This window comes from Corvus cornix, chromosome 6, assembly GCF_000738735.6.
Source record: "Corvus cornix cornix isolate S_Up_H32 chromosome 6, ASM73873v5, whole genome shotgun sequence".
In the NCBI taxonomy this organism is placed as follows: Eukaryota; Metazoa; Chordata; class Aves; order Passeriformes; family Corvidae; genus Corvus; species Corvus cornix.
Window position 1 is genome coordinate 24,966,666 of NC_046336.1, and position 27,510 is coordinate 24,994,175.

Below are 27,510 nucleotides of genomic sequence, written 5' to 3' on the forward strand. Positions count from 1 at the left end.
CTCATAGCTCCCTTGAGTGTTTGAAAAGAGAATAGCAGCTCTTAATAACAGAGCACTTTGCTGTGAGGGGTGGATGTTCATGTCATTACCATTTTTCTGGCAACTTTTCAACCACCAGCAGCAAAAGTTTTCATTGATTGCCTCCTGCTGTAAGGCAGTAATTACACTGCTCGATCTCTCTCTTTCATGAGCTGCAGGAATTGGAAAAAATAAGGGAAGCTAGAGATATTAGATATGGATAAAACACAATTCAGGCTGAGCTATTTCCTATATGTTACTGCATGAGGTCTAGCAGGCTAATTTTTACACATCTGCACTTAACACAGAAAATAGGTTTTCCAGTGCAACAGTGGAGAACCCAAAGTAAAAATTTGATCCAGATGCTATAGAGTCATCCACTCCTTAGAAAATGAGATGGTATTGCATGCAACTTTTCTCTGAAAACCAGATTCCTCTCACCACGACACAGGTGGTGTCACTGGTGTTGATCAAGAAGAATTAGCCATTGTGCAATTATCCCAAATTGGTGCTGTTACATTTGGTCACGGTTCTGTTAATTGTTGCAGTCCAGTGATGCTGAGGGGGAAAAGAAGCTGTTTGTGAGAAATATTGGTACTTATTTCACCTGAGCGTGTTTTCACTCCGAAGATGGCTTAGGCAGAGGAAATGGATGGAGGTGTTTGTGCACCGCACTGAGCTGTCAGAAGGTGATCCCTTATGTCTGACTTCATCTATTTATAATTGACAGGAAGACTTGCGTTCATTTTGGTGCTACAGAATCAAGTGCAGCTGGAGGAAGAGAAATGGGGAAATTTGAGCTTAAGCAGTAATGGAATGCAGGAGTTTGTGCATATACAAATCTTTGTCATAAATCAACAGTTAATTGGTTTTCATTCATTTTCATGACTTGGGATTGTGAAAATGTAGTACTCTATATTTATTAAGGAATCAGCACAGTGATCCAGATCTGTATCTTAATGTAGGAAATGTATTGTGATGCTGATATCCTTTTAACTAAGTTTATTAATTTAAGCTTATTTGTCTTTGCCTTTAAGGATCCTTTCATCTTATCAAGTATGCTGAACAATTTCTGCAGATAAGTGTCCTGTGATTTATTTTTATGTTTTTATGAAACAAATATATTTGGTTGTCAGTACTTTGTTCTGCAAATTGCTGCTATAATGTTTACCTTCTGTATGAGCTCAGCACTGTTAGACTAAATATATCGGAAAGCTAATTAAAGTATAACAAGCATTTGGAGCACTTGTATGTCACTCCATGATTAATTGAGGATTTGATACAAGTAGTGTGTCAGTTTTACCACAGAGCAGTGAGACACGTCACTGGTCTTCTCTAGCTTCTCGTTATCACAGTCTTTGTGTACACATCATACATAAACACGTTCTAGAAGGCACGTGAGATCCTACACAGAGTAAATAAGCATTTATTAATATAATTTGTGCTGCAATACAGTAGAGAGTTTCCTTGTCTTACATTTCAGCTCTGTACTCCTACAGAGCAAAAGTACATCCAGGTATTCTCAAACAATTAAGCCATACTTTAAAGAACAAGTATTTAATACAAATAAGGGGAAGTGGCAAAATCAGGATCTGAAGAATTTTCAGAAACCCCTCCAATCTCTCACAGGAGCTTTCCACACATATTAATTTCTACAAGGGACAGTTTAAGTTCTACTAACACTGGTATTTAGAACAGTGAAGTATCAAAAACTTGTCTTTTTGCTAAAGTAATAAAAAACCCTGAAACAAATAAAACAAACAACAAATCATAAGAATGCAAGAGGAAGGAAACTTCTAGCCTTTGTGGCACTTAAAGAGCAGTTTTCTGAAACTTACCTAGAGATGCAGGCTCTGGAAGGAAAGTGTAGGCACAGATTTGACCTTGATCTGAACTTACAAGTGAAGCTTCATTAGAGGTGATGTCCTCTGGTAGATCCTGAGCTGCACAGATTTTCCAGTCTTGAATTGAGACAAAAATGACAATCTTGGCAGTTCTCACAAATCGAAATTTGCTTATTTTTTATAAATCTAGGGTCTTTCATCTGGACATTTTTTAAATTTATGTTCAATATGCCTGATATAGAAACAAACTTTCTTTTTGTCAGATCCATCCCTTTGCTTTACCATGTCTGTCTTATTTTCCTGTACCTGAAAATCTTTGTAATTTTGCTGACTAGTGGAATATTTAATATTATGTCTAATTATATATTTGTATTTTATCTAATTATATGTTACATAATACTATATTTAATATAATATCTAATATAGTATTTTCTTTCTACTTAATTTCTATATTTTCAGTCTAAAATTCAGGGTTGTTTTCAATATGAGCATGGGAATCTGGTGAGGAAAATCACAAGAGAGACAATTAACTTAAAGCAGAGCAGTGTAACAGGTCTGGAGTATATTCTAGCTAAGGACTGTTTCTGCTTACCGTCACTTCGTAAGGACCTGCTCTCCCTGGAGGTATCGTGTTCTGTAAAACACATGTATTTCACTGATACCTCTGGTACTGAAATTTATTCTGTTGCTCTCCAAAAATTGTGCTACATGTAAATGTACTCGACGCGTGACATTTAGCAATTATCCAGCTCCATAAGTTTGAGTGTACTGTAAAGAAATTCTGGCATAAATCTCTACAATGATCTATACCCAATCCACTCTAACCTGGGGTCCAGCAGACAAGCTTTGGGGATAAAAAGGAAAAAAGGAAAAAATAAATTTTCACTTTAATACAGTTTCTTATGTTCTGGTGTTCATATCACATGTGTTACAATTTCTGTAGTGATCAGCTTAAAAATGACACATCTAAAAGTAAATAATGTCATGCTGCTGAGCTGCATTAATGGCTTGCCAGTCAGTTGGGAGAATGCCACTTGTTCTCTTTATCACTGCTGTAGTGACTCTCAAACCCATCAGGAGTTACACCCAGGCAGGAACACTGCAGCACCAGCTCGCTGAGCTGGTGGTGGAATTTCATTGGACTTCTCAATATAAAAACAGGAGAGGTTTTTATGACTTGCAGTTGTGCAAGAAGCAGCCTGCCCTGCATGGTGGTTGGGAGGCTGGCTCACCCTGGTGCCTGGCTGTGTGGGCATTTAAGGCAGCTCAGTGGCCCTAGGGTCCCTGTGCCACCACTGCTGTGTCTCCAGCTCAGGCACAGGCTGGCTCGTGCCTGACCACCTGCTCAGCTGATGATTGAATCCAGAGTGGTGTTTCTAGCTCTGCTGCTCCATACTACTTTTCTGTCAACTGACAATGTTTTTCCTAGATTATGGGCTTTTTGGTTTATGAGGGCAAGTTTATTTCCTAATTGTGTAGAGACTAGAAGGGAATTAAGTGGGCAAGTCCTTTAATTTAAAATATAAAAGTGTATTACTGGCCTTGTTCTCTGATGAATCTAACATTAGGTATATTAATACTAGTAATGGAACATAATGGCTACTTGTCAGAAGTAAAGATAATTATTTCAGGAACACAAAACTAACCTTGACAGATAATTGCCTGTTGAAATCTGATGCTGTGCAACAAATGGAGGATTATTAACAACAGACTCCCATGTTCATCAGTCTTATCATTAAATCCTGTATGTTACACTGACAGGGCTATCATTGCATTAAAAGCATCTCCCTTTTCTTGGAGATGTTTGTCAATTCTGGATTAAGGATTTTGATTGCGTGGGGCTGTTCCATTCTTAATATATTGTTGTGTTGTCCTCCAAAATGCTGAGAAGCTCTGAGTAAATTTTGCCAGATGTGGGTTATATAGGTGTATATTACTTGCTGGATGAAAAACAACCATCATTTCCATTTTGCTGATTTTTTTTTTCCTTACGTCTTTTTGAAAACACAATCTGGTCCTACTGTTTATAAGTGCATGTTCATCCAGCAGGCTCCTTGAGATCTGTGAAGATTTTTGTTTACTAGACAAAAGTGTAACTTACAACATGAACTAATGAAAAGAAGCTGGAAGGTAACAGACATTCAGGCTCGAGAGAGAGTTTTCAATTACATGAGTAATGGCACCCAAAATAATTTTAGAAAGTAATGTTACATTTCAACCATTTGAATTTTTCAAGAATCAAGAGTGAACCTTTAGTTCGAATGCATACTGTAACTTAAACCATGCAGTGGTCATGTAAACTTTGAATTTTGACTGTGAGCTCAATAAGACATCTGCTGCTTAGCTTGAGGCAAATGGTTTGGCCAAGTGGAGAGCCCTGAATTTGAATAGTGCATTGCGTTCCCCATGTCTGTGGGTTTTGCTCTTAGGTTCTGGATCCTGGGTTCAAGAGCAAAGGAGCTGCTGCATTTTACTCACCAGCAGTTCATTGGCTGCTACCTGCACCAGCTTCTCTTCAGAAGAGGATGCTGGGGATGGGTCTTTTGCATCAGGGAAACAGGGTGCTCCTGACCAGTGGCCTCACTGGGTGCTGGTTGTCCTCTCTTGTCACCGTATCTGACATGTTTGAGACTCCGCAGGTGATCCACCTAGACGTGAGATGGTCTTCCAATTATGTAAGCATGTCCTTTCCCAGAGCAAATCTTGTGACTTGGATAATTCACTTCAAACCAGTTTGTTTGAAGTCTGTAGTTGTACCTTGAAAGATGGTTACAGACACTGTTTGGGAGAATGCCTTACAGTGAAGTCTTCCTCTATAGCTAATAAAAAAATTTCCTGCTCCTTCATTTTGTGACTAAAAAGTTAAACTGTGTTTTCTGTCATCGAGGTTGATATTGAGAACATAACGTTGCTATAGTCAGTTTAACAGTTTTCATTAAGAGCCATCCCCAAATGCTACTCATGAGTAGCATAGTGGCAAGCATAAAAAGCACAAAAAACGTGTAAAGTTCTGTACAGCAAATTGTGTACAGAAGAAATCAATTTGTATCAAAAAAAGGCATTATTTACCTAATCATTCATGACTGAGAAAAGCCATGTGAAAAATTGCCTTATTTCAAAGGGCAATCATGAAGGCTTCAAAGTACATATAATCTCATTTCTCTACTCTCATTTTACCTGCTTTCTCTCCCTGAACTGGAAAACTGCTGTCATAACTGTATCTATTTCCTGTAGGAGCTATTAGTTAGTAGCATTACATCCGCTTAAATGTGATCACTTTCCTCTTCTGTGTGTTACTGATATGCTATTATCCCATAATATTGCTCATCCATCAGAAGTTGCCATGTTTCCTGTGCTGATTGTAGTATGGAGAGCTGAAGCATCCTCTAAAACAATGCTCAGAGTTGCCAGAACATGTTAACGGTTCTGTGATTGTGTGATGTTGCAGAGCACAACCTTCTTGTGGTGCATTTCAAGCTTGTAACGCAACATTTTTCTCTGTTTTTAATTCCTAAGCAAAATCACTTTAACCATCAGTCTTGAATGTAACCATCTCGATTCCTCTTTATTTAAATGGCAGATTCATTAAAAACTCCATCTGGCTTCCATAGGAAGCTTGCACAAGTCCTTGGAAATGGATTATTTTTTTTTTATTCAGGACACAAGGAACTGTGGCCAGGATTAGAACCTCTTCCTCCTGCAGCATACTTGCCAGATGGCAAGTTTATTGAAACTGGTTTTAACTCACTAGGGCTTAAAGGAATGAACACAGCTCTGAGAAGTGGGTGCTACACTTCTACTTCAAAGGTCTCCTTTAAAATTAGCCCCCAAAGATGTATATGGAGAGTGTGGTTGTGACCTGGACAGTCTGTTGCGTATCTCTCATCTCTTTCGGTGCTTGAAATGGAGTCAGTGTGACACAAACCACTTCACAAAATCCCAGTAATTTCACAACATTGGGTGACTCTTGTTACATGGCTAAATCAAAGCTTTATATGTATATATTTTGTTTATTTTTCAGTGTTGTAAAGTCTCTTCACTTCAAATACTTGTTTTCTAAGTAAAATACGGAAGTTTGAGATACTTGCTGGTGTCACTTAAAGTTATCCTTGGGCATTGTCCTCAATATAGAACTCTGCTCTGTACTAAAAACTAACACTTTTGATGGACAGAATTTAGTTTAATCAGTTTTAGGTTTGAATCCGGTAGAAAAAGATCATATGTTTGTTTATATCTCTTACAGCAGCTTTTTCTAATTTCTTCAAGTGGCTTTTAAACTTGTAAAATACATTTCCAGCTAATTAATATGTAAATGCTAAATTATTTTATGAAGGAATCTTCCTCTCTTCAGAATACAAAGCATTGTTTAGCATTTCTGTTATTTCCAAAGAAACCAGATTTTTATAATACAAGATTTTTTCCCTTTCTTTCTGACAATGGAGAAGACTCCTCCTGTGAACTGATGCCAAAGAACTTCAGAGAGTCTGCAGCATCAATATTAACCTTTGCTTTCGAATGCAGAGCAGTTGGGCTGCTGAACTCTGCTGAGGTGTAGTTGTGTGCCAGGTTTGAGGCTCTGTCGTAATTATTTCTGTGCTTGGTTACACATGACTGTACCTGCATGCAGTGTGAGCCCTCATTTGTAGAGCAAAGCATATAAAGATCAGCACACACTTGTTTAGCATAAGGAAGTAAATAATTGCAACTCAGAATGTTCCATTTTTTCTCCCTTTCCAACTCGTCATGTTGCACATTGGTTATATATACTCTACTTTCTGTACGCTCCTTCTGCTGGAGGTGATTTCAAATCTCTGCAGTGGGGCTGGTTCTTGTACTGTGTGATGTGAGCACACAGGACTGTTTACCCCAGTCTTGGAAATAAGGAAATAACAGTTACTCCTCTATCCTGTAGCTAGTGTTGTGTAAGCCTCATTTGTATGCATTTGTGGGTTGGAAGTGATTTTTCAGTCTTGCACAGTGAATTCTCAGTGTTGAACTTTTTGTGAAGTTTTCATTGTTTTAAAATCAAGTTTTTACACTAAATAACTCAAGGGAGTCTATTTACTTGCACTGGGACTGGGCTTTCTACTTGGATATCACCTTATTCTTCTTATTATTGAACCCATTTGTTAGGAGTTCTAGAAGCACATATTCCCCAGGTTTTCCTGCACTTCAAAATAGATGGAGGGACTGAAAAAAAATACTTGAAATTTAATACAAATATTCAGGAATCTTACTTACAAAGAAGAAAGGGTGATAGCATCAGAATCAAAAGTAATAATTTTCTTCTGGACAGAGAATGTCAAGAGTTAATGCTTTTCTAAAACTCTCAAAAAGACTCTGGTTTGCTTCTCTTTGAATTAATTCCTTTGGAACTAATTCACCTACCATATTATTTTACCACTTTATTCATATATTGCGAAGTATATGTAGAAAAAAATAATGGGCCTCTGCAAACCTGATGGATGTAATTGCATCCAGGGATATAGATGATGTCATGAATCACTGCAAGGTACCATGGTTTCTGTGGTGTTTCTAAATGAAATTAGAGCTCTCTTGTTTTTACAGTTTGTTTGCAGTTCACTCCATTCAGTAGAACAGTGTATGGATCCAATACTGGTACCAAATAACTATGTGCTATAGCCCGATGCTATTTTGAAGATGTTTTGGCCTTATATCCCTAATTTTACTGCTGCATTACCATCATTTCCAGTTGTATCTGGCTTGATTTAAGCTGAGAGAGCTTTGTATTAGTAACATATGGAAGTTGTTATTGTTTACGTTTGTTTAGCAGATGTGTGAGCTTTTTATATGCCTGAATCCATATCACTTGGATTAAATGATGCATAATTCTGCAGTATTCAAGTATTCTTTTGGATGAGAGCAAGTACTGACTGTCAGGTGCACGTGAAGTCAAAGAGTGAAAGTTCCAGTATTTTGGTCTGTGTGAGTGCAGTGAGGATCACTTTGTCCCCTCCTTGCTAATCCAGCATTCCACTCTGATCACATTTGCAAGAAGTGAAACTGGAAGGGAAGCACTGGAAACAGGTAGAGAGGCCGTTGCAGTGACCAGGTGAGGTGAGATCACCTGAAGAAACAGGCACCAAGAGGGGCAGTTGAGCCCTACTAAATGTAAATGTCTGCAGAGCCAGGGTGGGAGATGATCGGGTCAGTCACAGTCATTGTACTGAAAAGAAATGTACATTTCCCTTCTCGCTCACTTCTCAGCTTTCCCATCTGTCATATTTAAAATACTTAGAACACTTTCATATCAGTATTTTTTTTAAACAACTCTCATTTTCTGTACCAAGAGTATCATGCTGGACTGTTTAAAAAGCAGGGGTAGCGACAAAAGTACTCCTCTATAAGAAGGGGTTTATGTAATCTGAGGAAAAGCGTGCAAGCTATTGATAAATTTTTGGTTTTTCTCTCAACAGAGAGTGTGTTTAAAGGGTTTTAAAGTGTGTGATTTCATCAAAAGTTTTTTTTTTTTTCTTCTTTGAGTATTATCTGTGAGGTAATGGAATTACAACTGAGAGCACCACATAGGAACTTAAGTAAAACTTGGCAAGCAGAGCTTCCTTAAGTGTTCAGCATAAACTGGGCCTTGTGTACAGCAAAGCAATTTTGCTTTCAAAAAGCAGATGATATTGTAACTTGAACATAATCTATAGGCCATATTTTTGGTGGCTTGAAGTTTTTACTGCACTGAAGTCCTTGACTTCAGTGCAGTAAAACTGTGTTTATTTACACCAGATGGGGATCTGCCTTTTTCCACATCTCTTTTAATGCTTCTTTACTTCTTAGAGAATGATGCCTTTGGTTCTTTGGAAACACATCTCTTAAGAAAAAGCCAGTGCACAAACCACTTAACTGGGCCTACCTCTTCTCTCGCGTGCCTTTCTTTGCAGTGGCCTTGGGTCTCTACTTCCCCAGGAAAGAGTACTTGGAGAACGTCTACATTGACGAGCCAGCAGGAATGCCGCTCCTGCGCATCCATGCCTTGAAGGACTCACATGAGGAAGTGGCCCACTTCCATCTGTGCCAGAATCTCATAATTTCTCGGGCGAGATCACATGAAAATAATTGGTTTCAAATCAGAGAAAAAAAAGGACTTCTCTACCTCAGTAAAAGCCTGGATAGAGAAGACTTTAACATGCTGTGTAAGTATGAGAAGACCAGCTTTTCTTCTTGGGGGTATCTGTTCTTAAAGCAAAGTATGTTCAGATGTTGAGGTTTCTCCATCAGAAGATGAGCATCAAATTTGGAAAAAACACATCTGCCCTTTTAAAATGAGGAACCAGACCCAATGAAACCCACACCAGTATGCCAAAGCAGATGCTGACCTGGGAGAGATCCTGTTACTCACACTGGAAACTCCAGTAGGCTGGCAAAATTGCATTACTGGAAATATTTTTTTGCATTTCATAGCTGTATAGGCCACAGCTTTTCACTGAGATTTGCAGTTTGTTCATCTGCTGATGCAAGTGAGACCAATTCCATTGTTTTAACGGTGGGTGCTTAGTGTCCAGACAAATGCTGTGAGAGTGGTTCAAACTCTTACATAAATGGTCCTTGAATTCTGGTAACATGGATTTACAAAGTACATTTGCATGTACACCAAAGTACTCTTTGAAGAAATAGTTAATTGTACCTCCCTCTCTTGAAATTTGGCTTTGTTGGAGAAGCTTACTGTTGAACAACAAAAATTAACAACAAAAATTCATTATCTCAGGTTTTTTTCTCTTCTTTTATGCTCTAGCAGTAAATTGGTTTTGGTGATTTTGATCTATGAGGAAATTAGGGTATCATTAGCTGGTGGAGGAGGAAATGGGTGAGGAGTTAATGGCATACCACTGTGATCAGTTGCAGAAATTTTACTGTTACAGGGTCTGTAGTAACTGTCTTCAGTTTGTAAGAGCCGTAAATCAACACTACCTTCCGACTTATTGATGTTGAAATTTTCAACTTCAAGCACTTAATGCTTTATTTTTGAAGTGCTGAGTGTTTGATATTTCATCCATTTTTGGTACTTGGTGTTCATGTATATGAAATACTTGTGCTGAACAAAGGAGGAATAGCTACTCAAAACTCAAGAGCCTTGTTTTGTTCATACAGATCAAAGTGACCTAGAACTTATTTTCGAGTTAGATCTATTACAGAGCTATTACTACCATCTGTAGTCAAACCAAGGGAATCAAAATGAGGCTTGAGGATGTATTAGTAGATGCCACAGGTTGGTTTTAACTTCTGTTTTATCTTTTGTCCACCTCTTGATGTTTCAAACCGATGAAGCAATCTGTTTTTTGAGCCTAAACGATTTGGTCCATATCCTCAACTGGAATAAACTGTTGGAATGCTGTGACTGAAATCATAGTAGATATGAGTTTGTCCTGAGTATCTGTTGCCATCTCATGCATTATTTTTCCTGTTTCCACCCTGCTCTGCTCTAGTGCCTTGAAAAAGCCATCCTATCAAAGAGCTGATTACTGCCAGTGACGTGTTCTATGTTAATGTTTTACAGACAGAATGCTGGTATTGGTTTTGAGATTCTATAATGCAATACTGGTGCCAAGCCCTATAGTTTTTGGCTTATTTGGATTATTAAGGTTTAAGGTCTTCCCACCAGCATATGGCATGTTGAAGAGTTGTTTTGCCACATAATAGGATTAAACAGTCATTTATGGAATAATGGACTAGGGTAGAAAATGAGGAAAACAAATGGTGGCTTGTCTTCTGTAAAATATTTCTTACACTGATTTCTTCCCCCTGAAGCTGTAGGAAACTGGATGCCATTATCTAAGGTGATGCTGTATGTCTTCCTTTCATCCCACCCTTTCCAAGAGAAGGAATGCGACTCTGCTACGCGCACCACGGTTTTCCTCTCTTTGATCAATGCTACTGCACCAGCTTGCAGTTCTCTGACAGCAAGGCAGCTTTGCTTCACAGAAATGGATCTCTCCTTTCACATCAAGGAGAACAAGCCACCTGGCACATTTCATCAGCTCCAGTTACCCTCAGTTCATCATCTGTGTCAGAATCTCAGCATTTCCTACAAATTGCTAGCAGGTAAAACTGGATCTGAGCCGCTCACATCCTAGCACCAGATGCAAACAGCTGCACTGTTAAAGATCTCTTTTGTAGTAGATCCTCTAGATTTGATTCTGTAAAGGAAGTTCCTTTGCAAACCTAAACTGAGCCAGAAGATTTTGCCTTTGAGATACACGGAGGAAATGGGAAAGAGAACTACCCCCTTCCCTTAAAAAAAGATCAGTTTTAGAATTTTGTATCTGCTAAAAGTAGACTGAGAATATCCTGAGCTTTAAATCATGCTGCTTCTAAACTGTAGAATCTTCCCATATATTCCATGTTTTCTCCCTACCCTAATATAACCACACAAGTTCCCTGTGTTTCACTTCTGTCTTTTATTGTGCAGTCATGATGTCCAAATGGATTTACTGGACTGCAAAAGAGTATTAAAGCCATCAGAGCCCTATGCTGGGAAGTGATTGTCCCTGTGTATGTTGTGGCTGTTTTGCAGCTGAAGGTGTTCCCTTTCGGTACAACGAGACCACCACCGGCGTGCAGGTGACACAGCGCCTGGATCGGGAGGAGAGAGAGAGATACGAGCTCATTGCCAAGTGCACCGTCAGGGAGGGATTCAGGGAAATGCAGGTTGAGGTGCCCTTCCTGGTCAATGTGTTAGATGAAGATGACTCTCCTCCCTTCCTTCCCAATGGCACTGATACCGCAGATGCTGTCGTGGAGTTCAACAGGAAAGAGGTAATGTTCTCCTTTACCTAGTCCCTGAAGTAGGAGCACAGCAGTGGGAGGCACAACTCCTGGGAAGCATCGTGTTCTGCCTGAGTAGTGGATCTTGGCAACGAGCCCATCACCACACCATGCTCTGCAGATCTGTGATTGTAAAATTCGTGTTTGTAGGATTCCTCTGTCCAAGTTATGTCTTACTCAGATCCCAAAGATAGAGGAGTTCGAGTTAGTAATTAAAGAGTGTGAAGAAATTTGAGCAGTTTCCAAGGTCGGGATGGACAATAGCTGAATCTGTGGTCAGGATCGCTCTACGTCCCTCCGTACTGAGCTCTGCTCTGTTTTTTACAGGGTTGCTCCCCCCAGGGGATTAAAATTGTGTTGTTAGAGCAAGTGTATATGTGTATCTGTCCCATACATGCAAATCTGTGTAATATATCAGAGCTATGTTCAGAACATTTATTAGGATGCTGTAGAAGTTGACTTCTACAGACAAACATTGCACCTGTGAAGTTTCCAGGCTGTTAATGGCAAGCTCCAGGATTTTGTTTTAATGGTGTCCTCCCATTTTTCCCTTACCAAGCCAAGCTGATCTTTCAAGAGGTCTGAATCCCTGGGTGTGCACACATACGCCCCTTGCTTTGGTAGAATACACAGGTGGGCTCTTTGGCTCTTCCATGGGAGCAATGACCCTTTATATGTCTATGGTATAGAGAAGACGTTTTTTGAGGGGGCATAAATGATGTGTGTTTCATGAGAGAACTTCTGTTTCCTAACGACAAGATGTCTTGTTAGTCAATTTTCCCTTCAAAGTACATTTTGATCATATTTGTGTCTGGAAGGGATAAGACTGATTTTGGGAGTTTGCTGCCATCTCCTGACTAGAGCTAGTCTTGACAAGACACCTATGAATACATTTTCTTGGGTTTCAGTGGAAGTTGTAAGGTCTTGTTTGACCAATATTTTAATCTCCAAAACAGTTATCAGAAGAAAGCTTCAGGTCCTTCAGCAGTGCCATTTATTGTTTCCTTCCAGGGCACTGTTCTTTCCACGCTGACTGTGTACGATGCAGACACCACACCTATTTATCCCCTTGAAAGCAGCAGAAAGAAATACACAGGAACCATCATTACTGATGATCCCTGGATCAGTGAAACATTTCGTGTAGAGCACATCTTTGATGAAATCCACTTCAGCCCAAATGGCAGCCAAGTGAGGGGAACTCGGCACGAGTACAGTAAGGACCCTTTCTTCAAATAAAGAAGTTGCTTGTTAGTAATTGACCAATAAGCTCTTTAACTTTTCCAAGCATTTTGTAAACATTGAGCCAAAGAAAGCTGAGAAATTTCAAGTAAAGTTTTAAATATGTACTGAAAAATGGAGCTTAAACTCTCTGGAACAGGGAGTGTATGGTATGATGAGGTATAAAATGATAAGCAAGAGCTTTTGATTATAGGATTCTCAGCTTGGTAGGTGGAAGGGAATAAGGCCTCCCAAACATCTTGAGTGACAGAGAGAATAACTGCATAAGAACATATTTCATATTTAACTCACCTTCTATTTCCCGTTAGGAAACTTGGATATGTATAATTAAATTTGCTACATCTATTTTTATTGGGCTTTCAGTATTAAAATATACATTTGCAGATAATGTGGTTTGCTAATAGACTAATCTTCTGCTTCACAGAACTGGTACTGAATAAAAGCATTTCAGTCACAGAGCATCGTTCCTTCCAGCTGGATGTTTTGGTGAATGACACAGAATTTCATGGCCCAGAAAGATCAGTGATGCTTCATTTCAATGTCTCCATCCTCCCTGTCAGCATTCAGTTTTCAAACATAACTTACCAGTTCACCGTGAACAGAAACGCTGAGCGCTTTGCACAAGTAAGAACCATGTTAATTATACATCCACTTTCTGATGGAGCTTAATAGCTGGATCACTGGGGCAAGATGCATTAAAGTGCTCATTGGTTTTAACTGTTTTAAGCAGAATCAATGAAAAATGTGGTATCAGTGTGATTGGTGCTGGATGTAGTAGGTAGCAGGTCGGCTGGGCACTACCTCTCCCACCATGTAGTAACAGGAGCGGCCACACATGGAAGTACTAATGGAGAGAAATAATGTGTTGTGGACAGGAGGAGTTGCAACCATGTGTGGCTTAGGCATGAATAACAGGAACAATGTCAAGGGCAAAAAAAAGAAATTTGTCCAGCTATTGGAGTCTCAGTATATTAATGGCTTTTCTTTAGGTAATGGCTAGTTAGTAATTAATGTGTTTCCTAATTCAATTCTTGTTTTAGCTTAATCACCACCATTGCCATTAATAACGCTTTCCAGAGACACTTTCTAACAGGTTGACGTTAATCAGGTAAAAATTACAATGTAATTCCTATGGAGCATGTACATTAATAAGGAACTAGTTCAGTATAATTAATATTATGAAAGTGAATGTTAAGAACATCAGTGATGAACCCTTTTGGGAGAGCTGCTGGAAAGTGTGCCTTGTAACTATTGTAGCAGAGAGGAGGACTGAGATTAAAATATGGTCATCCCAATTGCAGAGAAAACCAATTCGTTAGAAGACTTTTAAGAAAGAATTAAGTTTTATTAATCTTTAAGCCTCTGGCTAACTGTAAAAAGAAATAAAAAGGGAAGTTAGATATACTGCACTTTCTTATATTTAATCTGATGAAATGCATTGTGGCTTGATAGCTCTTCAGAGTACAGAACAGGCTGTATGCGACCAATAAAAATTCTACTGCTCTGACAAGGGACATTTTGTCCATAGTCTGCACTGAATATCCTAAATTAGAGAAAGGTACCAAGTGTGCTCACTTAGCAGCCTCACTACAAAAAGCTACTCCTTTATGACATTTCACGATGCCTTGTGGCTGCAGTTTTTCAATTTGTAGTCTGTTAGAAACTTCAGAGGATACTCTGTTCTTTTTGTGCAGATCAAATTATTTTTGATGTTAGGTTTGAGAGTTCTGTAGCACCAGCCTGTGAAAGCTTGACCCTCGCCTGTTTCCTGGGGGTAGGGTGAAACCTGGGTTTCCCACTAAAAGAAATAATCGCACCGGTATGTAAGATACTGGTAGTCTAACTCTTGCATCTAGAAATGTGACCCAGTTGTATCTGTGTCACAACATGGCTGTAACTGAAACAAGTGTGGATGCTTACCTGTTAGGTATGTATGAATTTAGATCAATGAATTGGTTGGGTGTTATTCTTTGTGCATGTTTTTATATATAGGTGTATGCATACAGTATTATCATGAATGAATAAGTTTCAGACTAAATTTGGACAACCATGGTTATCTATGCATACCCTAGATTGCTTGAACACTTTAGTGTTAAAATCTGGGAGTTTTTTTTTTAGTTTCAGAGTGCAAAACCAAAAAAAGCCCATTGACTTTTAAAGCTACTGGTTTTGAATGTTGTCATGAGAGTCAAACATCTGAAAAGGAATTTTAGGATCTTTGGAAACAGTGGCATTTCCCACCAATTGTTCAGTTTCACTGGGTGGCAGTAGTAGCAGGGAAAACTGTTCCTGGCAAGAACTCCAAGTCTCTGGGAAGAGATCTTTTCTCTTTGTGCTGCCTAAACACAAATTCACAAAGAGGTTCTGTTCTGATTCTTGAGCAGCGAAGTGCAAAACTCATCCTGGCTCTGGAGATGGTGTTTTCAGTTAGTTAAAGTGTCATCCATTTACTTCTGAAACTGGGTTTGAATTTACAGTGTGCTCAGCTTGGAGCACAAGTCAGTGTAAGCAGTTTAGTCCCCAGCACTTCACATTATTAAAGTTGGCTGCATAATTAGCCTTGATGTGCCAGAGTAGTCAGGGAAAGTACTGGGCTAAATCAATATGAAGGCTGAACTGTCTCTTGCCCTAAGGAAAACACAGGAGCGTGAAGAAATTATTAACTGCTGGGCTGATGCCATTTGTCTGTTTGAGCAGCTAAATGAATTGAATAACAGAAGCACGGCCTGATGGTGCAGGCTTGCCCAGTGGCATTTAACTTATCAAAGGACTTAAAGCTCTATTGACATTTACTGAGACAAATGATGAATAACATTGGCTGAGATTTTTAGAGAGGTTATATGTCCAAATGTCCCTGGAATTCAGTGAAGAGGAACATTATCATTATCCAGGCTTTATTAAACATTGGAACTCAAAAGATGGATTTTTCTGTTCTTATTTCTTATAATGGTATTTCTGTGTTAACTATTGAGAGTCTTGCAAATTGCACCTTTGTAGGTTCCTCCCCTGTAAGCTGATGTTAAACCTGACTACCATTTACCCTGATTACTTGATTTTTCACTCTCATGAGAAAGGGGAAGTAGCTGCTTTTACCTTTTTCCGCTGGAGTTGTGCTCTGCTGCACCTGAGAGCTGAGCTGGCTCTAGAACGTGTGGAGCAGAGCAGAGTTACAAGGCTGGGCTTTCCATAGTGGAAATCTGGCAAAAAGAGAAAGTGTCTTTTCTGTAGAAATTTTTTGAGGGAGGCCTTTATAGCTTCTCCTCAAATTATACAGGGAAAGCAAAACTGGTCAATGTGCTATTCTAAGGATAATCGGCTCTTCAGGGACCCTGAATTTATGGGGTCTTCTCCAAGCCCATTGAAGGAAATCGCTGTGATTAAAAAGGTGCCTGGAAACAGCAGTTATGACAGAGTATGCAGAAGGGGCAGTTTAATGTGGTCTTTGTAAAGGTTAATACCATGGAACATCATTGTATTTTCTTCCTGCCTCGAAGGAGTACCATCTGAGCAGTTGCAAAGCGCTGCCAGCTGCAGTGCAGCACCAAAGCTGCGGTGACGTGCTTCTGGAAGGGACATGTCTAGACCTTGTGTCTAGACAGAGTTTATGAACAGTGGAAATCTTTTCTTCTTCTTCTTCCTGCCAGTCCCAGCATGTTGTGGAGAGGAGACAGCCAGAAAGAAATGTCCTTGCTTCTGATGGCTTTAATAGTCTGTATTATCCTGCCACCAAAAAAACCCAACAGGAATGGTGCCAAATGACCCATCAGCGATGTGAATGGGAATAATTTAGATGAAGTGGAATTATCCTATAACAAAGTACTCTTCTAGAACTGCAAGGCTTCCTCTCTGACTTTAAATAGTCCAGGTTCATGGGAAGAAGTCTTAGTACAAAAAAATTTCGTTTTTTTTAAACATTCTTTAGTAAGAATGCTGAAACCAAGATGTACAGATACGCTTTTACCAGCAGTAGTGTTTCTTGAAAACATTTCTTAACTGCAGCATTTGAAAATAATCTATCACCAAGTTCCCTTCAATAGCACCCCACCCTTCACATTGTGGTTTTCCCTGCAAAGAAAGCCAATGCCTCTGGGCCTGATCGAAATCCCACTCTTGTAAATGGAAAAACCAAAGTGAGCTTTGGACCAGTTTCCAATAGGAGCTGGACAGGAGATGGGGCTTTACATTCCTGTGCTGCCTCTTAGATGATGTGTTTCAGACTGAGGAGTGTTCTGGCCTAGATACTCTGGCACACAGAAATATGGCATACCAACATATTTTCATTTTCAGATTAAAATGTTTTAAAATTACAAATGGGAAGCAATGAGGTTCTTGTTCCTTTTAAGGCTTTCAGAGAGCTCTGCTGGACAGAAACATTTTGACTGTAATATTATAAAAATTATGTAATAGTAATTTCTATGTTGTTTGAAAAGAGTCTCGGCTTTGTTCATGCTGAGCTCTTTGATTTCTCAAAGATGGCAAGAGTTTTTTTCTCTGGTTAGCCTGGGACAGAGCAGAGGTTGAACTCAGACTTTCCCAAATCACAGCGTCTTGTTCTCACTGAAAACTGACCATCAGCAGTAGGCACCAAATGCCACTGAGTCTCTGGGTCAAGGCTTTTTGCATTTCCACTGCTAGTCTGAAGACAGCAATAATGCTTTACCTCTCATTTTTACTGAGAATAAATCACATTTAAAGCATTTACATATTGCATTTATAGGAAAATAACAAATCTGTAAACCCCAAATAAATGCTGAATTTGGCAAGGTATAGTATGCTCCATTTTATTTCAGATATTTTTGAGAAGCACTAAACATTTTTTGTGTAGAGTTTCGTTCCTGTCTGTGATTCCCTTGCTGGTGTTTGAGCCTAGATAGGAAAGATCTGCATTGAAAACTGCATGAAATTCCGTGGTGTGAACATCACCTACAAGTTGCTGTCCCCCAACGCGAGCTGCTATCCTGTCAGCATTCTGCAAGGCCGAGAAGACAAATATGGGACCCTCTATGTCAACGATTCCTCTGTGCTGTGCAGACCTGAATGCAAGGAAATACAGTACACTGTTCAAGCTACAGACAAGCAGAGCAGGAAACACACCAAAACCCTCCTCACTGTTGTCCTGGAAGGGACTCGTAAGTACCCCAGTCAGAACTATTTATTTATTAATGACTGTTACTGGTATGAGGTGATGCATTAGCAGGGTGATCTGTAAAATGATGGCATTAGCAATGAAAATGAATCTGAACTACAAGATACAGATCATAGACTTTGGATTTTGAGTTTTGATTCAGACCTTCCTGGAGTAGATACTTGTTTGGAGAACTAATGCACAGAAGGGTGGGATATTATATGCAATTCATAATGTTCATCATGACCTTTGATTTGGAAGAATCTTTAGTGTGTGTGTGACACCTTTATTTTGTATTTCACATATTCCTGTGGAAGAAAAAGTGTCTATAGGTGTATGTGTATATGTATATCTATCTATCTGTCTATCTCTTTGAAAAAGGAACTATCTGGCCTATGTATGTTTGTTCACTGATTTTTCTCCCCCTTCTCTCTACAATTTTTAAAAATAGTTTTCTTAAGGGCAGTGTGATGACCCACCCTTATGGGGAAGGAAGTTAGAAATATCCTGTAACAGCCACAGAGGAGGATTTCACTGGAAACATACTCATTTCTCTGCAAGCTATATTGCATTTTATGCAAAACCTTACAATTCTACCTCATAAACAGCTCTGTTACTTTTTGTCGGGTCAGAACTCCTATGCCAAGAGCAAATGGGTTGAAGAAAGAGAAAGAAAAACCTGCAGTGGACTTTTTTTTTTGTACAAGCCTCAAATTGTCTGAAAACACACATTTCTAGCTGGTGCTCTTTGGGCTACTACTGTGTTAGCCCCAGAGCTAAGTATTTTCCCTTGATTAAATGTTCTGTATGAAGCTCTAACTGTCTGTGGTCTCTGTTCTGATACCAGTGTGTTTACACATATCTATAGTTCTAGGCAATGACAGCGTGCTATCAAGCAGACATAACCATGCCTTCATGATCTTGCTGTTTGTCTTTTATTTCACAGAAAAGAAACATCTGGGCTTTTCTTTAATGGTTATCTAAGTTTACTGATAATTGGGTCAGTCAGTTTTCAGCCTTTCACTGCTTTCTTCATCTTTCTTTCCTTCCTATCTATCCCTAAAAACAGGTTGACCTGCTTGACCTTGAGCTGACTTGCTTGTGTGTTCATTTCCCAACAGTTTTAAAAAAAGAAGAGGACTGCCCTGACTCTTGTGCTATGAGTAAGCACCGTGCTGAATGTGAAGAGTGTGGTGGCCTGGGAGTGCTAACAGGAAGATGCCAGTGGAGACAGGGGAGTGGAAAAGGTACATGTGTGTTGTGTGAAGTCAAACTTCTGTTCAGTTGTAATTGTGCATTTGACTTCCATGGATGCAAACTGGTTTATTCTGGCTGGAAAACATGGTATGGTAAACTACACAGGAGCTGGGGCTAAAAATGTAGTCATAATACCCATATGAAGCATGCACTAGGAAGGAAAATGAGATGAAGTTGGAATGGTCATTCTTGATCTTGTCCCTGGTGGCGCTGAACACGATACATAAACCAGCATGTAGTGAGCTGAGCTTGCAGCAGTGTAACTGGAGCAAGTGCTGAGCAGGTGCACCTGGCAGACAGTGAGCACAAAGCAGTGGTCTGTAGCACAGATCTGATGGGTGACAGCACTTGACTCTTCCAGAACAATGAATCTGTGTCGATGCTTGATCCCTTCAAACTGCGTGTCATATGTTCTCTACAACCACTCTTAACCCTCATATTCAAGTGGGTGAAATTGTGTAGAGACATCCTCAGTTGTGAAAGCTGCTCTTCAGTCTCAAAGTGGTCAGTCAGCTCTTTTTCAAGCAGTATTCACTGTAACTGCAAGTGACATGACCAGAGGGCTGTCAAAAGCAGAAAAGATAGCAAAAAAAGTTTCTTCCTGTTGCTTTTATCTGTTTTCTTGTCTGTTACTTTAGCAGGTGTTTATAGTCATAGATGTTCATTGTAAAAGGCACCATAACCTGTGCTTTGGAGTGTCAGTGTGCCCTGAGAAGATGCAATGAACTTTTCATTCCTCGTGGTATTAGTGCAGCTGTTTCTCTGTTAACAGGGATCACCACAAACTATTCCACATGTACCCCGAGCATCAAGACCTGTCCGGATGGCATCTGTGATGTGGTGGAGGGCAGAGACCCGGCTGTGTGCCCCCAAGACTGCACAAGTAGGGAATGTTTTAGGATGGGCTTTTCTGTGTCACCTCTGATCGCTTCCCAGATTTCACTTTCCTGAGCACAGATGCTTTTACAAGCTCAACATCTCTGCATTGTCACGCTTGCATTTGAATCATACAAGCGAGTTAAGGTTATGGGGATTAACACTGACCTTTTTTGAGCCAGGCAGGTGACACCCATTGGCTGACTGATGGAGGGATAGGGTTTTCTCAGTAATTCCCGTTCTGCGCCCTGTTCATTCACTGGTGGTGTTTTTCAGTGGAGGTACTTGCTGAAGAGGTATAGGTTTTAGGCATGGTAATGCCCTACTTCCTGACTCAAGTACAGTATGATAGGAACCATGCCTATTTGAAGTCCTGGTTAAATAAGTAAGAAGAAACGAATTTTCATTTAAAGTAAATGGACAAAAGATCACCTGGGGAAATGTACCTGCCCTTTTTTGACAGGTGGCCATCAGAATGATCCAATGCCTTACCTAGTTGAAGATCCAGGCAAAGACTCACATGAACAGAATTTATGAAGGAAGAATTGAAATGCATTTGTGTTGGGTTTTTTTACATGAACACATTTTTCTACACTCCACTCATACACTTCTGAATACTTGCAAGTTCACAGCTCACCCTGAAGATACAAAGGGTAAAAAACCCTGTAATTCTCTTGAGCAATTTCCATTTTTTGTGATGATAATTTTTAAGTGGATCTTTTTATCCAACAGTCTGATTCAGGAATAAAAACATAGATGTTTCTTGAATGCATCTTCTGGCTGTGACTTTGTATAGTACAAGTTTGGATTTTAAAATGGAGTCTTGGAGGAACTAGCATTTTCTTACAGGCTGTGACTTAATGTTCTTCTATAAAATTAATTACTAAAGAGGCTTCTTTGTATTTCTTACATTCAAGAATAGATTGTGTATGGTAAATTAGTGTTATCAGAAAGATAATTTTTTCATTAGAGTGCATAAAAACAATCCCTAGAGTGGCAGAAGTGCTTGAAGCAAATGCGAGTAACTTCTCTAATAATCTGAAAAGAATTCTTTATTGGTAATAATTGCAATAATTTGTCATTTTTAAAGTGGAAATATTTGTGCCAGGGGCTGCAATTCTGAAATATGTGCAGCATATGCAACATCAAATGTTCTGCTCAACGGAAGCCTGAAAGAAATATTGTCTTACTAGATAATAAGCAGGCAAGTAAGACAAGTTTTCAGGATGTTATGTGTGCCCTTTTAACGCCTGAGTTGAATAATTGTATGCATGACTTGACACAACTCAGAACCTGGGCTGGTGCCCAAAAGCAGTATACTTGCAGACAAAAAAATGAGTGTATTCTGGGAGCTCAGAGCTGCAGGAGTACCATTTTATCAGCTTTTACTGGCAGGGGACATTTCTTTGGGAATGGCAAACAATAAATAGAAATACCGAGATGTGTTAAGATCAAGGATATTCTTTAAGTACAGACAGTTGTGAAAATACTTATGTTTGTAATTCATTTCTCATTATGATGGCTATGTCCTTGAGTCCCAAAATTGCTTTCTCACAGTAACACTATGAATATTACATTCAAGGGCACTCAGCTGAAACAGCTGGTACTGAGGCTGTGCCTGTCAAACAGAGGCAACCTAACTGCATTCTGAGCAAGAGATTTTATGCAGTAAGCAACTGCTCAAGAACAGGTTAGATAGAACTGGCTCATTCCCTGCTCTTTCCTCTTCTTCCAGGTCTTCAAACATAGGCAGATATAAGTAAATACATATGATTTTCTGTGGCAAATGGAAAATTTTTATTTCATCACCTCTTCATGATGGAGGAAGTTGGCTGGGGAGAGATGGGGAGGATAATGAGTAATTTTTGGGAACACCAGTGCTTTTAAGTGTCAGCTCAGAGAGCAGTGACTCAGCGCAGTCTCTTCCAATATTAACCACCTGAGCAGTCTGTAAAATGCTGTTTGTGATTAAGGCAGTTTAGAGATTAAAAATGTCACTACTAATGGTCATTTTTGTAGCATACACAGAAAAAAATTATTTACTTGGAAATCCTGTTGTTACTCTGCATGAAGAACTCCTACTTGAAATCAAGAGTATGAGTTTCTGCACTTTTTCCCTAATATTAAATAATGCATTTTTAGATAGTGCAATTCATTTTTTTATCACTTAACCTGGCATTTGCTCTTAGTGCTTTGACTAGACTGTTCCATGGCATTTTGCAGAGGTGGTTAAGTGTCGTTATCTCCATTTGGCAGTGGAACAAATGATACCTAGAACAGTAGGCTGACTTTTCCAAGGTAAGAGGAAATTGGCATCAGAACCAGGAATGGAACTCAGTAACTGCTAATGAGGACTAATGTTTAAACAGTGCAAGGTCCCCCCAGTTCAGGATCTCAGGAATTTCAGAATTTACAGTCTTTCATCTCTCTCAGGAATCCCTGTCATTACTCCTGCACTGTGCTCCCCAGTCAAATTTCAGATTCATACGGGGGCAAACACATGAAAAACTGAGACTTTTCCTTTTAACTACATGTAAGGATCTTAGCTTGTTGTCTGTATTTGATTAGGTGGAAACATTATTGGTGGCCATGGGAAGGGCATTGGAAATCTTGGAATTAAGTCAGGACATGGGATCTGTTACTGCTTCCCAAGACAGAACTGTTATTGTGAGAAAGATGATATCAAAGGTAAGTCTAAACATTATCTGCTGTTCTCACAGTGATATTTTTCTCTGTATATGTCATGTGTATGTATACAACAGTCTACACTTGTGGCCATGTTAATAAGCAGTATCTTTGGTCAGAGACTGCTAATACAAGACTAGTGAAGAACTGGCACCTTGACATCTGCTATGGAGCCTGAAAATTTCCAGAGTGTGTTATTTATAGCCTTGGCTAAGGATTCTTTTTTATTCATTACTACATGATAAACAAGTCGGTCATCCTTTGATTTCCAGCAGCATTTGCATTTCAGTGAGACTTACCTGATATTTGCAGAGGCAGCCAGGAGAATTAGAATAATGATTTCTATTACTTTCAACTAATTCCAGCTTCCTGATAATTTCTGAAAATTCTCAGTTTCAAAATGTCAGAGACAACCAGCTCCCATGGTGTTAGGAGAAGTGCATTCTTTTTTTCATTGACCTTTGTTTAAATAGAAAAGCTTTGTGCAGTTGTTTGAAACAAATAATGGATATTTTAAATTGTTTTTATTATGACTAATAATAAACATGGCATGAAATAGTTTGCATCTTTAAAACTGAATTGTTTAGAATATATAGAGAGAGTAAATTTTTAGTAGGCATAAGAAAGAAGGGAAGCATAAAGCTTCTTTTTTCTTTTTATTTATCTTATTTTTTCATTCTAGAAAGGTGGTGGTTTCACTTATTTCTGAAGTGCAGTGTGCAGATGTAGACAATTTATTATGTATCTGAAATCATATAATCCTGACCTTAGATACAACAGTGAAAAGGACATTATTTTGGATCTCACAATTTTTTGGGAGGTGAAGCCCCTAGGGATGTTGTCTAGGGTCACACAAACTTAAAGCAACTTAGTTTCTGAAGTAAAACCTTAGGCTGGGGCCTAAACAGGAGAGTCAGAAGTAGCCAATGTCTGTAAAGATGAGGAGCATGGGCTCAAGCTCTCTGTCCTTGCCTTTACACAGGCACTTAGGCAAACAGTTACTTGCTGGTACCCAAAATAAAAAGGAGTGGTAGGTGCAGTGGACATATTTGCAACTTCTCAGATTACACTGAATAATAGCTATTAAGTTTTTCTCTAGGTTTTTTAATTACTTTGTTTTTCTGTCACACCTGTGCAGGCTATATGCCCTGCCAAATCAGAAGTGAGAGACCATAAGGAAAGTTCTAAGGAGCTCTTCTTTGTCCACAGAGCAACTGTGTGATGCTGTGTGCAAGGCTGTGATCACAGGGGCAGTGGCACTGTGCTTTGTCATCTCTGTGCTGGTTTCTTACTATTTCATCCACCGGTACCACAAGAATTCTCCCAAGCCGCCCATCGCCTCTGCGGAGATGACGTTCCGGCGCCCGGCGCAGTCCTACCCCATCAGCTATTCTTCCAGTAATGTCCGCCGGCCTTCCCTGGATTCCATGGAGAACCAGGTGTCGGTAGACACCTTTAAGATACCAGTAAGCCTGATGTCATTTTGCGCACTCTGTTTTGATGTCAGCCTTGTTTATGCATGCAGACGATGTTACAGAAATGCAGTCCATTCATGGCATGGAAACACCCATTACCTTCAAATAACAGCATTGGAAATCACGTGCACTGAAGATACTTCATGAGTAATTGGATAAACATTTTAATTTGCTCTATAAGGCCAGTACGTTCTTCCTTTTTTGTTATGCTTTAATATATTGTAACATTTTAGGTCTAATATAAGCCCGTGATTTTTACTAATATAACTATATTTGACAGTACTGTGGTTTTACTTTTAACATTGTCCAGTTAAGTACTAATGATAAGCAGGTTTGTACTCTCTATGATGGGCCAAAGTACTACAACAAGGCTAAATTTAAAACATAACAAAAACACCCCTGCTGAGATGTCTTCCTGATTTCTGATACACAGATCTCAGTTGGTGTGGGAGTTTTACCCACATTTAAGGACTTTTGCCCAGTCATGCTGTCATAACTTTACTCTATTTTTTCCTGCTTTGAATCACACACTACCCAGGTTTCCTGCCTGATGGGGCATTTTCATGAACCAACATGGTAGAGAAACACTGCCACTTTATATAACATATAACATCAAATCTATTTGAATGTTAGATAGTGAGGTCTTCACAGAGCTTGTGCTCTGTTTGCTTTATTTCTTGTCTGGTTTGTATATCTGTTATCATTTTGCAACCTTAAGGCTTATTAGCACAAATTTTATAAGAGGATGATTGTTGTTGCTGATGAATTCTTAAAGGAAAGCCTTTTTCTCTGAGTAAAACTGATTTACTTCTCCATGGAAATCACATATTTGTAGTTATTCTGAAAGCAAGCATTTATCCTGTATCGCTTCATTTTTCATTTGTACCCAATTTCCCAGACCTGTATAATCCATTAGCCGTACACTACATGTACAGCCTGTTTTGAAGGAGGTGTTTTCAGGTGAGGGAAAACACATTTGCAAAATACCTCAATATCCAGAAGCTTTTGTAAGAACGCACTGATAGCGATAGAACGGGCAACCAAACATTGCACACTGCAGTGCACCTGTATGAGGAATAGCCACTCCTTTCCTTGCTTCATCTTACAGGGTTTCTTTTCTCCCCTGCAGGAAGATCCAAAGTGGGAATTCCCTCGGAAGAACCTAGTTCTGGGCAAGACTCTCGGCGAAGGAGAATTCGGAAAGGTCGTCAAGGCAACAGCGTTCCGACTCAAGGGAAGGGCTGGCTATACCACTGTGGCAGTGAAAATGTTAAAAGGTACCTTTCCCATCTGGACAAACTATTTGTGGTAACCTCTGAATGGATTTTAAGAGGGGCTAGTGTGAAAAAAAAAGGTCAGCTAAAAAGCCACCAGTGTCACAGCCTCTATTTCTTCCAACATTCTAATATATTCTGACAGTCACAATCTGCAGATCTGTGACTTTAGCAGCTAGCATCACATTGATCCAAGTAAGTAATTCTAAATCATGATGTGCAAGGAGTCTCTGTCTTAACACAGCAAATGTATTTAATTTTGTTTGGCATTGATGGAAATACTGCAAGGGTTTGTTAAAGCTTTCTGATTTTTTTCCTCTATCCAGTTTCCTTGGACAAAGCTTTTTAAATAAATCGTGTTATAGTCATTCAAAGAGACAGAGCAGACCTATTAAGTTACTCTTCTGATTGAGAAGTCTGTCTAGTTTTATACTTTCTGATCTGCTTTTCAATCACTAGGAGCTCTGTCAGAATGGCTTGAGTAACCCAGTGCTGTCTGCTGCTATCTTCAGTTTTCCCTAAGACTGTAAGCCTGGGGGAAGCAAAGTGTGCCTAGATAATGTTAAGATGACAGTATGAAACCTTGCACTAAACCAGTCACAGCCACTTATCGGTAAAAGCATGTCATTACAGGAAAATGTTATACTTCTTATTACCATTTCTGTTATATTCAAAGCATATCTGCTGCTCCTTGACAGGGAAGATGCTGCATATCCCACCACTTTACCTAAGAAATAAATGCATTATGCAGTGCATGCCTTCATTGCAAGAGTTTCAGTGCACAATAGGTCGTATGGAGGACGTCTAGGAACTTAGATTTTTCAGAAGTGGAGATTAATTAACGATTACTTGTAATACTCAAGTAGTGACCTGTATTGTATCATTGTCAAGACAATAGTCACCATTTCATCTCATGTTTTTTTGTGCACTTAGTGACACTGCTTTTTCTAGCACATTTTCATCGATGTATGACTGAGTTCAGATTCCAAGACATAGTAGTAAAAACGTTGCTTTTACTTGCAGATGGTTTGACATTCAGTTGTCCCTAGCTATTATGAAGGAAAGAATTGACAGAATTGACAATGTGAAGGAGTGAACCTTTATCTTAAGCTCCTTATTTTAATAAATTGATCTGACATTTGCAGTAATACTTCAGGCTCTAATGAATCCCTCTGTAATGTAAATTAAATTGAAGATAGTCACCTGAAATTCCATTTTCCATCTTGACTGTGGAAAACATTTGTCATTCTGCAAATATTTATGTACTATTACTGGCTTAACTTCACAGCTCACACATGACAGCTGAAGCATAAGGAGCAGTGCATTAGCTTTGAGTGGCCTTTGCAGTGCTGCCAGGAAGTACAAAGGACAGTTATTTTGGATCAGGCCAAAACTACCCATTCTTTCCCTGTAACAGATGCAAAGCAGGTCATTTGTTCAAGTGTTCATGACTGTTATACACTGACTGCTCTCTAAAAGGCAGTGGTAGGTACACCAGTTAATGGGTGTTAATGGGGAAGCCTCTTCTTACATAAAAGGTATCTCCTGCCTGGGCTGGGTAGATGGGCACAATTTGGATAAGAACAGACCAGGGCAGGACTCTCCCTACTGTGACAACTTGGCATTATGTACTGGGGAGGGAACAGGGAGCAATTAGCTGAGCCAAAACAGTCTTGGAGCTATGGATGGAGGTTTAAAGGAACAGATGGACAATTTTTTTCAGGCCATTATTGCCCCTTTTCTCATATGAATTAAATTTGACCTCCTGCCTGATATGAATGCTCTCATTACAATAAAATTAAAGGGGAAAACACCAACCAATATATAAATACAAATTATTCACAATTTGTTAAAACAAGGGGCATAAAGCTTTAGAGTTAAATGTCTCAATTTAAAGTTAGTTTTTTCAGCAGACAAACAGGCAT

The 27,510-nt window shown here is 39.3% G+C and overlaps 1 protein-coding gene across 3 annotated transcripts in view; it reads left to right on the forward strand.

The window, feature by feature from the left end:
• RET (ret proto-oncogene) overlaps positions 1–27,510 on the forward strand; it is an 83,786-nt gene that overhangs the window by 39,980 nt on the left and 16,296 nt on the right. For all 3 annotated transcript variants that reach the window (XM_039554300.1, XM_019286684.2, XM_010400922.3), the window contains 11 exons: positions 8,774–9,025; positions 10,638–10,931; positions 11,404–11,645; positions 12,666–12,867; positions 13,318–13,517; positions 17,764–18,022; positions 19,140–19,265; positions 20,048–20,158; positions 22,720–22,839; positions 24,046–24,302; positions 25,441–25,588. In XM_039554300.1, the coding sequence (XP_039410234.1) occupies positions 8,774–9,025; positions 10,638–10,931; positions 11,404–11,645; positions 12,666–12,867; positions 13,318–13,517; positions 17,764–18,022; positions 19,140–19,265; positions 20,048–20,158; positions 22,720–22,839; positions 24,046–24,302; positions 25,441–25,588 (2,211 nt within the window). The remainder of the gene's footprint in view (positions 1–8,773; positions 9,026–10,637; positions 10,932–11,403; positions 11,646–12,665; positions 12,868–13,317; positions 13,518–17,763; positions 18,023–19,139; positions 19,266–20,047; positions 20,159–22,719; positions 22,840–24,045; positions 24,303–25,440; positions 25,589–27,510) is intronic.